The following is a 9,239-nucleotide window of genomic DNA, read 5'->3' as shown; positions in this document are numbered from 1 at the left end:
TTGTTTTCTCCTCAGAGCAATTATATCATGTGATTTAAAACATTTTAAATAGAGCCCGCGCCGAGTTTTATTTGTGTAACGCGGATCTATTTCATGTCGAGCAGTAATGTAATAATCCCGAGCTGTCATTACGACCCAGTTCCCCCAGTGCGCCAAACTCCATCTGATTTCCGCTTTTATGAGAACCAGACGGTCTCACAAAATCACCGGCCGCTACGGACAAGAGCGAAAAGTCAAAAAGAAAGCAACTTTTTACACGACGGAAACGGGGCACGCGATCCAGGTCCACGCAGTATTCAAATGAATATCGGAAATGTTTGCTTCGAAAGAAATGTGATGATATTTCCACCTTCCAGATGGCCCGAATAAACAGACAAAAATATGTGGACCGCTAATTAACCATTAGTGCTCCTAAATGTTGTCTTTATTTATGCTTGCGCCTAAATGCAACGGAAAAGCATTCGACAGTATTCAAGTTAAAACAAAACATATCGGAACATTTAATTCAATCCAACTCACAAGTGTGGCCTCAAGAGGCTCCAATTTTTGCTCCAGAAGCTAGTTGGCATTTTAAAGTCCCGTTGGGTACTTTGTTTGTTTGTTTACAAACGTTTCGGTTACATTGTGCTACTCTATCACATGTGCACACATTCCCACGATTGTCGATAATAAAACGATGTATTAATGAATAACTTGATTTTCCTTTCAATTCGAATTGAACAAGCAAAAAGAAAACAAACGAGTCACCCAAATAAAAATTAAAACCTGTTGATTGGTGATGATGAAATCTGAAAATACAGTGACCCAAAATGTTTAATGTATATGATGATTAAGATTTGTGACTTTACATTTGTTTTGGACGAATGGAACTAATTCTGAACGATGTACAATAGATGCGCAGGAGGGGAACGTGCGCTACCGCCGCTCTCTCTCTCTCTCTCTCTCTCTCTCTCTCTCTCTCTCTCTCTCTCTCTCTCTCTCTCTCTCTCTCTCTCTCTCTCTCTCTCTCTCTCTCTCTCTCTCTCTCTCTCTCTCTCTCTCTCTCTTCTGAGAAACACAGAACAGAACAAGCCCACCGGGGCAGTGGAAAGGGGACCTCTGAAACGAGTGAACTAGAGAGGGGGATAACGTCGTGAGCAAAGGGGAGGCGTGTCAACAATCAGAAACTTGGATGCGAGGGAACATCTTGGCGAACTCGTGGAATGGACTCGGATTAATTACGAAGCGTCAAGGACCCGAAGCGAGAGTGGGGAAGTAGCTCCCTGCGGTGCTGAAGTCCGGCTGGGATTTTTTTATGAGCTGGGATACCGAAACCAGCTAGGTGCAAGGTTAATGCTGGAAAAAAAAAAAAACTTTCGGGATGTCGTCGGCTAAAATGCAAGGTCTGAGCTCAAGAGCTCACGCCTTTTCCGTCGAAGCGCTGGTGGGGAAACCCTGCAAGAGGATGAAGGTGTCGGAGAAACAGATTTCAAGTTCACGTGGGCACACTGACAGGAATGCAAGCATCTTCACTGGTGAGGAACCTAAAAGAACGAATATATTTTTTTAAATGACTGCAACCGGGAAAGTGAAGAAAAACAAGGTTCAATCTTGTCAAATCACCCATAACTATTTTACAGTGGTATTTTAAATCACTATTTCCCCCAAAATAGTTGTTTAAAGCATCCGAGTAAAATGAGGACTAAATTGTTTCGTTGTTCAGAATCGTTGGAGAGCCGGCTCATCCAAAGGCATAAAGAGGATTTTCAGGGCCTGGAGGCCGAAGCGGTCGAGTTATCGAGCAAGCCCAAACAGAGCGAATGCACTCCGCGGAGAGAAGTGCAGGTCGAGTTGCAGGGCTCCGAGCTGTGGAAGAGATTCTTTGAAATCGGCACCGAAATGATCATCACCAAAGCGGGAAGGTAATCTGCTTTTACAAATCCATTTTCGAAAGCATGTGCATAGAGTAACTTACATCATTTATTTAAATTAACGTATGGTGAAAAATAATATACGCCGAGCCAAAATGTAAAATAATAGAATATAATGTAATATTCTGTCTATTCCATATTTGAAAGGTCTCCCGAAAATACAAATGACAAAAAGGACGTTCAAATTGCTTCAGGTGCATGATCTACATAAAAAAAAAAAATGCAGACAACTCGGTGTTAGCGACCGTACATCGTAGTTAAAAGAGAAGTAAATGTGCAGGACGCAAAACGAATACGGCGAAATATATGATACAAGCTAAAAAATTCATCCCGTAGTATGTTCTAAACCGACTTTGGCGAATTTAAAATCGCAATTGCTTTGGGGTAAAGCAACGCGTCAAATTTAATTTTAAATTTACCTAATTTAAAAACATATTTTCAAACACATTTTATGAAATGCATAACGGACGACAAACGGCATCTGCAGTTTCAATTTTGAACATACATGTATTTTATTTCCAGCGAAAAGACTGAGTGCGTCGTTAACTCACTGAAATCTGGCTTCCGTTTGTTTAATTTAATTACCGAGAAGAAAACAGGTCATAAATCTTGCAAGTGCTGATGTCCCACACCAGGCCTCAGATAATAACCTATGATCTAAACTTGTCCGTAACATAGGAAAAACGTTTTGCAAATATATATTATTAATATATATATATAATATATATTATTAATATATATATAATATATATTATTAATTAATATTATATATATATATATATATATATCCGCGTGAAAAGTTGCATTGTATTGAAATTGCATTTGCCACCCACACACATCTAGGAGGATGTTCCCATCCGTCCGCGTCAAAGTGCGGAATCTGGATCCATGCCAGCAGTATTACATCGCAATGGACGTCATGCCCGTAGACTCGAAACGATATAGGTGTGTCTATTTATATTTGATGATACCAAGCATTATTTCATGTGTACAACGTTTCCATAAATGTGTGTGTGTGTGTGTGTGTGTGTGTGTGTGTGCCCCTGTGTTTGTGTGTGCGTGTGTGTGTGCGTGTGTGCGTGCGTGTGTGTGTGTGTGTGTGTGTGTGTGTGTGCGTGTGTGTGCGTGCGCGCGCGCGTGTGTGTGTGTGTGTGTGTGTGTGTGTGTGTGTGTGTGTGTGTGTGTGTGTGCGTGTGTGTGCGTGTGTGTGTTTGTGTGTGTGTGTGCGTGTTTGCGCGCGCGAGAGAGAGAAAAAAACATCCACAGAAATATCGTACAATCTACATTGTAGAAGTTGATTTATTTCAGTGTGGGACGCAAAACAAATGCAAAGTTGTCAGTCAATAATTTGTCTGAACTTTGATATGCCAAGCAACACGGTGGTTTCTTGAAATAAAGCAAAGGTATTCATTTGAAATATGTCGCAGGTATGTTTACCACAGTTCACAGTGGATGGTGGCGGGCAACACCGACCATTCTTGCATCTCACCAAGGCTCTACGTGCACGCAGACTCGCCGTGCGCGGGAGAGACTTGGATGCGTCAGGTCATCAGCTTTGACCGGGTGAAACTTACCAACAACGAGATGGATGACAAGGGACATGTAAGTAAACAGTCATTCAAACCACAAGAACCAGTGGGCAAACCTGCTCTGGCCTGTATAGTTTTATGAATCGAGATGAATAAATCATGTGGTTCTTTTTTTTTGGTTACCAAACAATCAAAAACTGGATTATTAAAACCGCTCAGTATAATTTTGATTCGCCAAACAATCAAAAAATTGATTATTAAGACCGCTCAGTATAATTTTGATTCAATCACGAGTTAAAAACTTTGAGTTTTTTTAATTGAGGTCAAACATTCTTAAAAATGTCAGTATAATTTTATTTTGCATTGGCATTTTATCATATTTTGAATTTTATGTCCATGGCCATTTTTCTTTCACACTTTAAGAAAAAAACCTGGTGCTTATTTCATGATCCCTCCATGTGCACGTTTAAAACAAAAACCGGCAAATTGTTTTTTTTAATATGAGCATGAAATTTCAACTTAAAAAATATGAAATACATGTTTATAAGATTGTTCAGGCAAAGATTTTCTAACATTAGGTGTTATTTTATCATACTTTTTCAAATGTCATTGTAATGCATGAATTTATGATGCATGAAAATAACTATTTCAATTTAACATTTTCAATTTGACATTTTCAGCATCAAATGCAGAAGGAAAACATTGTTGTTTTACAATCTTTGAACTAAAAAGATCAGGGTGACGAATAAACATCATATTTATGAATTTCTATGGTACACTGAATACCAAGTCGAATGTCAGAAGACATTTAAGACAGATTCATGAAATTGTTTGGCTCAGAGGGTTTATTTTGGTAACAATGCATTTTTGCACATTTAATTCTTGTAGTCTTGTCTTTACTATATAGTTGTGTTTGGTGTCCCGTGGAAACAACTAAATTTTCTTTTTCAATTAACTTTCTCTTTTCTGTATTTCCTTTTTTAAAATGACATGTTTGGACTGTTGGCTAAATGGCTGCTGACATCACGTATTTAAGGAAATTAGACTTTTTTTTCTCCGCTCTTTTTTGAAACATTGCTTTACCCAGTTCCGCGTGTTTATTTGCATTCTAATTTGCAATGTTAAATTTGAGTCACAGCAAAATGGAGCTACTGTATAATAGCAACGTTTCTCAATCCAGATAATTCTCCAGTCCATGCATAAATACAAGCCCCGTGTGCACATCATCCTACATGACCCTAAGATGGACTTGTCCCAGATCCAGTCGCTGCCCGCCGAGGGTGTGTTCAGCTTCTCCTTTCCAGAAACCGAGTTCACCACTGTCACAGCCTATCAGAATCAACAGGTAACGCTAGCTGAAACAGCATTACTCGATTCCATGCTCAAATGGTCTGCACGCTCATTAAATGTAACAGGTTTTCAGCAACCCAGTTTGCCAATTAATTAGAAATTTAAAAAATAAAGAAAATCTCCATTCTTCCCATGCCAAATCTGTCCCAAACGCTGATGTGAAATGATTATTTCGCTGATTCGGTCACTAGCTTCAGTCTGTCTGACGTAAAAAAGAAAAAAATCTCCACATCTTGAAGGTGATGAGGTCCATGTTCGTGTCGTAACATCATAAAATGTCCTGGTTTCCAGTGGCACTTGTTGCCCATAGTGAGAGTGTGTGTTTGTGTGCCGTTGTGAAATGCGGCCGACCATGTTGCTGGTTACTGTTCTTCTTTCGCAACGTGCATCTAGCACGAGCGCGACCAGTTCCAAGCCTTTTCATTAGGTTTCACATTTACGATCAGTGGCGGTATTATGACATACACTAAATAGAAAACTATGACTGGATTGCTTGTTCGGGTCCAAAGGCTATTAAGGCAGTGAAAAAAATCTACCCGAGAAGCATATACGACATGACGATAGGTCACTTTCGACGCTGTTGGGAGATGTCGTACTTCAGCCGGAGGGTCTTGCGTGCTGCGGGCTGTCTTCTTGTAAAGCTGATTTTACTTCGAGCCTCCTATTTACCCAAACTAACACATTTCCTCATTACTTTCTTTGCAAGATCACAAAACTGAAGATTGACAGGAACCCGTTTGCCAAGGGCTTCAGGGATCCAGGAAGGAATAGGTACGGAAGGCTTTGGATAATATCAACATTTCTTAAGTGTAGATGCAGAAAATACTTCACTACTAGGGCCAAGAGAGACGTTCACTGAAACCAGATGGTTAGATTGGAGATGAAACTCTTGGCATGGGCAGCGCAGGAGGTTGCACCTCACACAGCCGCAATGTAAATACTTGATATGAATATTTTTTACAAGTTTTATCTGTTTATCTTTGTGTGGAAAGAGGAGTGTTGGATGGTTTTCTGGAATCTTACCCCTGGAGGTCCCCTCTCAGCTTGGACTTTAAGCCATTTGCCATACAGCTTCAAGGTATCCATGACTGCAGCTTGCATTATTGCGTCTGTTCCATTCTTCAAAGCTATTCTCATTCATGTTGTCGGGCAATTTATCAACAGGGAGTTTGGGGTCCCCAACCAGCGCTGTCTCCCCGCCGAAGAGTCTGCTGCCCCTCTCAACATCATCATCACTTCTTTCGCTCACCTGCCAGGACACAGCTCTTCACACTCTTGCACTTCCTTTCTATGGAAAAACTTCAACGAGTCCCACATTGGCTAGCAAAGCCTTCTCCGCCATGGCAGCCAACAGACTCGGAGACCTTCCGCCAGTGTCTCCACTTACAGATACCCCACTCTTCTCTCTGCTGCAGGGAAAGAAACCTTCCAACTGTCGGGATCCAGGTCGTTCTCAATCGAGCCCTTCATGCTTGATACCAATCCACAACCCTCAAGGATCTGCTTCCTCGTTAATGCCTCACCTCTCACAAAGTCCTGGCCCATATTGTCTTTACCACTATAGCTTCCCCTTGAACCCTCAACTTGCAACTGTTTCCCGACATGCCAAATTAGCTGAAGACAACGTAGAGGCCCTACTATGGCAATCTTCATGGCATCTGGCCAGCAACCGCCGTCTCTGACATCTCCAGCTCGAGGAGAGTCACAAGCCCAACGTGCTACATCTATATGGTGGGATAAACAGCAGAAGGAGTTAAAACTGTGCTGTCACTGAAGGAATTATTTGCACCTTTACATTTTTCTCGGCCAATCGTCTGTTTCAATAATTCTCTTGTTTATAATACGTCATGAAAGGAAACGCTCTAGCATCAACATCAGTTTGCAGAACTACATTGCAAAAAAAATTCTGCCTCTTCTCATTTTATTTTGCCTTTGTGGAGATTCCACACTTACATTTTTAATATAATTTACAAATGTTAATTTCTAACAGTGATAACCCAATCAAACTTAAATTGCAGTTTTGTGATTTTATTTATGAATTGAAAAATTATTCTAAGCAAGGTGTTCCAGTGAAAAAAAATGAAATGACTGCTATTGCAAATCACAAATTAACCGTGGCTAATCGCATTGGTTTCACCAACCACACCGAATCCTGATTAACCACAGACATGTTCAGTCAACAAATCAGTAAAATGGAAAAAAAAATCAGCAATCTATTGCCATGATTCAAAGGTATTAAACAACAGATGAGAAATTAAGTAATCAACATCTGTCCATTCGGAAAGAGTTACCAAACCATTGTTGAAATTTCAGAAGTGCCATGGTGAGAGCGATTAGTTAGAAATAGAAGGAAATATGGAAAAGTGCTGAACCACCTCAACAGTGACTGGCCGATAGAGTTTCCTCTGAGATCACAATGATGATTCACACAGGAAGTTACAAAGGAAACCAAGACATTAGCTAAAGAACTACAGTCCTCCCTGCCCTCACCCAGTTAAAGTAGTGTTCAAAACTCAAAAACAAGGAAGAGACTGGGCAAAAATAACATCCATGGCAAAGTTCCAAGCCAAAACTCAATGCAATCCTTTTTTTGGGGGCGGGACTTTCTGAAAATGCCCAATTCGCAGCTCAATTTTTTGCAGATTTTTGACACTTTAAGTCATTTTTATTGGTGTTTTGCATTTGAATAAAAATATCATACTGCACGTTTTGGGTATTTTAGATGCTATAAAACGTTTTTCTGATGTCAGTTGTCCTTTAACTCTATACCGGAAAATGCTCAAGGAGAATGTTTGGCCATCAGTTTATGATCAGATACTGAATAGATCTTGATAGATTTTGGAGAAGGGCAATGAAAAAACATCAGCAATTGAACTTCTGAATGTCTTAGACCAGGGGTGCTCACACTTTTTTCAGCATGAGAGCTACTTTTGAAATGACCAAGTCAAAATGATCTACCCTTTATGTTTATTGACAAAAATATTGAGGATGTCGCACAACACAATATAGTTGTGTAAATTATTTGCCCTTACTTGAGTTCACCCTGATAACTGGCAGACGAGACAAACCCACTTTGAAAATATCATCGTGAAAAAAAAAGTCCTCCCATTCCTTATGAAAGGGATATGTTTTTTTCTTCTTACTTGGTACAGCTCCCCCACTCGTTTTTATACCCTATCTTATGTTCAAGAGGGAAAAAAAACAAGCGAAAAATTAGAATGTAACGAACGGCTAGCTTGTTAACTTTGCAAAGCCCACGGGCGCAGTTTGAGCATGCTGTGTATCTCATAATGTCATCTGATTGGTTGTCCGGTGTATCAATCAAATGATGGGATGGCTGTACAGGCTGACGTCTAGACAACTTCATTTGTATTGTTCACGACAATGTCACATTACCTTGTTATGCAATCTACCAATAGTGCCTTGGTGATCGACTGGTCGATCGCGATCGATGTATTGAGCACCCCTGTCTTAGACCATCAAAATGAAGGTTTTGGAATGGCCCTGTCAAACTTGAGTCCGCTTGAAATGCAGTGGCGTGATCTTGAAAAGCTTAACAATTCTGCAGGGAAGAGTAGAGAAAAATATCTCTGCGGAGAAAGACTCATTGTCAGATCAAGAAAAGTCTTGATTTCAGCTGTGGCTGCTGACGGTGTTCAACCAAATCTTAAATTTAGGCGGCACATTCTGTATCACACAAAACCGATAGCTTTCAATACTTTCTTTCCCCTCAATAATAAAAAAAAAAGATTTCAAAAAACTATTAGAAAACTACTCCACTTAGAACGGTCAGTAAATGAATAATTCTGACACTTTCAGAACAAGATCTTAAATAGTCTGTCGCTGATGTGACAATTCCCCGATCAATCTCAAGACTTGCGCCCCTCCGATTTGGGCAAAGCATGGGAAATGACCTGTTTCCCGACAAACGCTCAAAGCCAAACAGCAATTACCTTGTCACGGCCAAGCATGACAGTGAGCTAATGCTTGCTGGACGTGGAAATAGCAGGAAGAAGTTAATTGAAGAACTCAGGCAAGGGGATTGCCTGGGTTTGAGTGAGTGGTCAGGTGCGTTGCTATCAAACAGCCTGCCCTTTGTCTGCAGACACACATAATCTGGGCTGCTATTTGATACTGTCTGTCGTTTGCCTATGCTGGACAATCAGTTTTAACTCCCGACTAATTCCTGATTTTTCAATTAGACAAATTGCTTTCATATCGGCAGAGTTGAACTTTGCACCTGCCTTTCAATACATGCGAGAGCGCATGCTCACATACACAGTCATAAAGCGTCTTTAGTACTGAATGTGTTGTTGAGACATTTTCTTTCACGAGGTAAAAAGACAAATAAATACATTGACTTGCCTTTTCTTTCACACTTACATGTAAATGGTGCTTTTGATATGAAGATAATACATTGAGCAATATAGTAAAGGCCTTGTTATTGAAC

The 9,239-nt window shown here is 40.3% G+C and overlaps 1 protein-coding gene across 1 annotated transcript; it reads left to right on the top strand.

The window, feature by feature from the left end:
- Positions 1 to 1,103: 1,103 nt before the first annotated feature.
- Positions 1,104 to 9,239, top strand: tbx22 (T-box transcription factor 22). The gene is made up of 8 exons (XM_088989576.1): positions 1,104 to 1,514; positions 1,703 to 1,901; positions 2,754 to 2,855; positions 3,338 to 3,512; positions 4,620 to 4,784; positions 5,496 to 5,560; positions 5,782 to 5,867; positions 5,954 to 9,239. The coding sequence occupies exons 1-8, from the start codon at positions 1,361 to 1,363 to the stop codon at positions 6,469 to 6,471; spliced, it is 1,464 nt and encodes a 487-aa protein (XP_088845702.1). The 5' UTR covers positions 1,104 to 1,360; the 3' UTR covers positions 6,472 to 9,239.

This window comes from Hippocampus bargibanti, linkage group LG02, assembly GCF_051943395.1.
Source record: "Hippocampus bargibanti isolate YZ-2025 linkage group LG02, ASM5194339v1, whole genome shotgun sequence".
Classification (NCBI taxonomy): domain Eukaryota; kingdom Metazoa; phylum Chordata; class Actinopteri; order Syngnathiformes; family Syngnathidae; genus Hippocampus; species Hippocampus bargibanti.
This window is presented reverse-complemented; position numbering and strand designations above follow the sequence as displayed.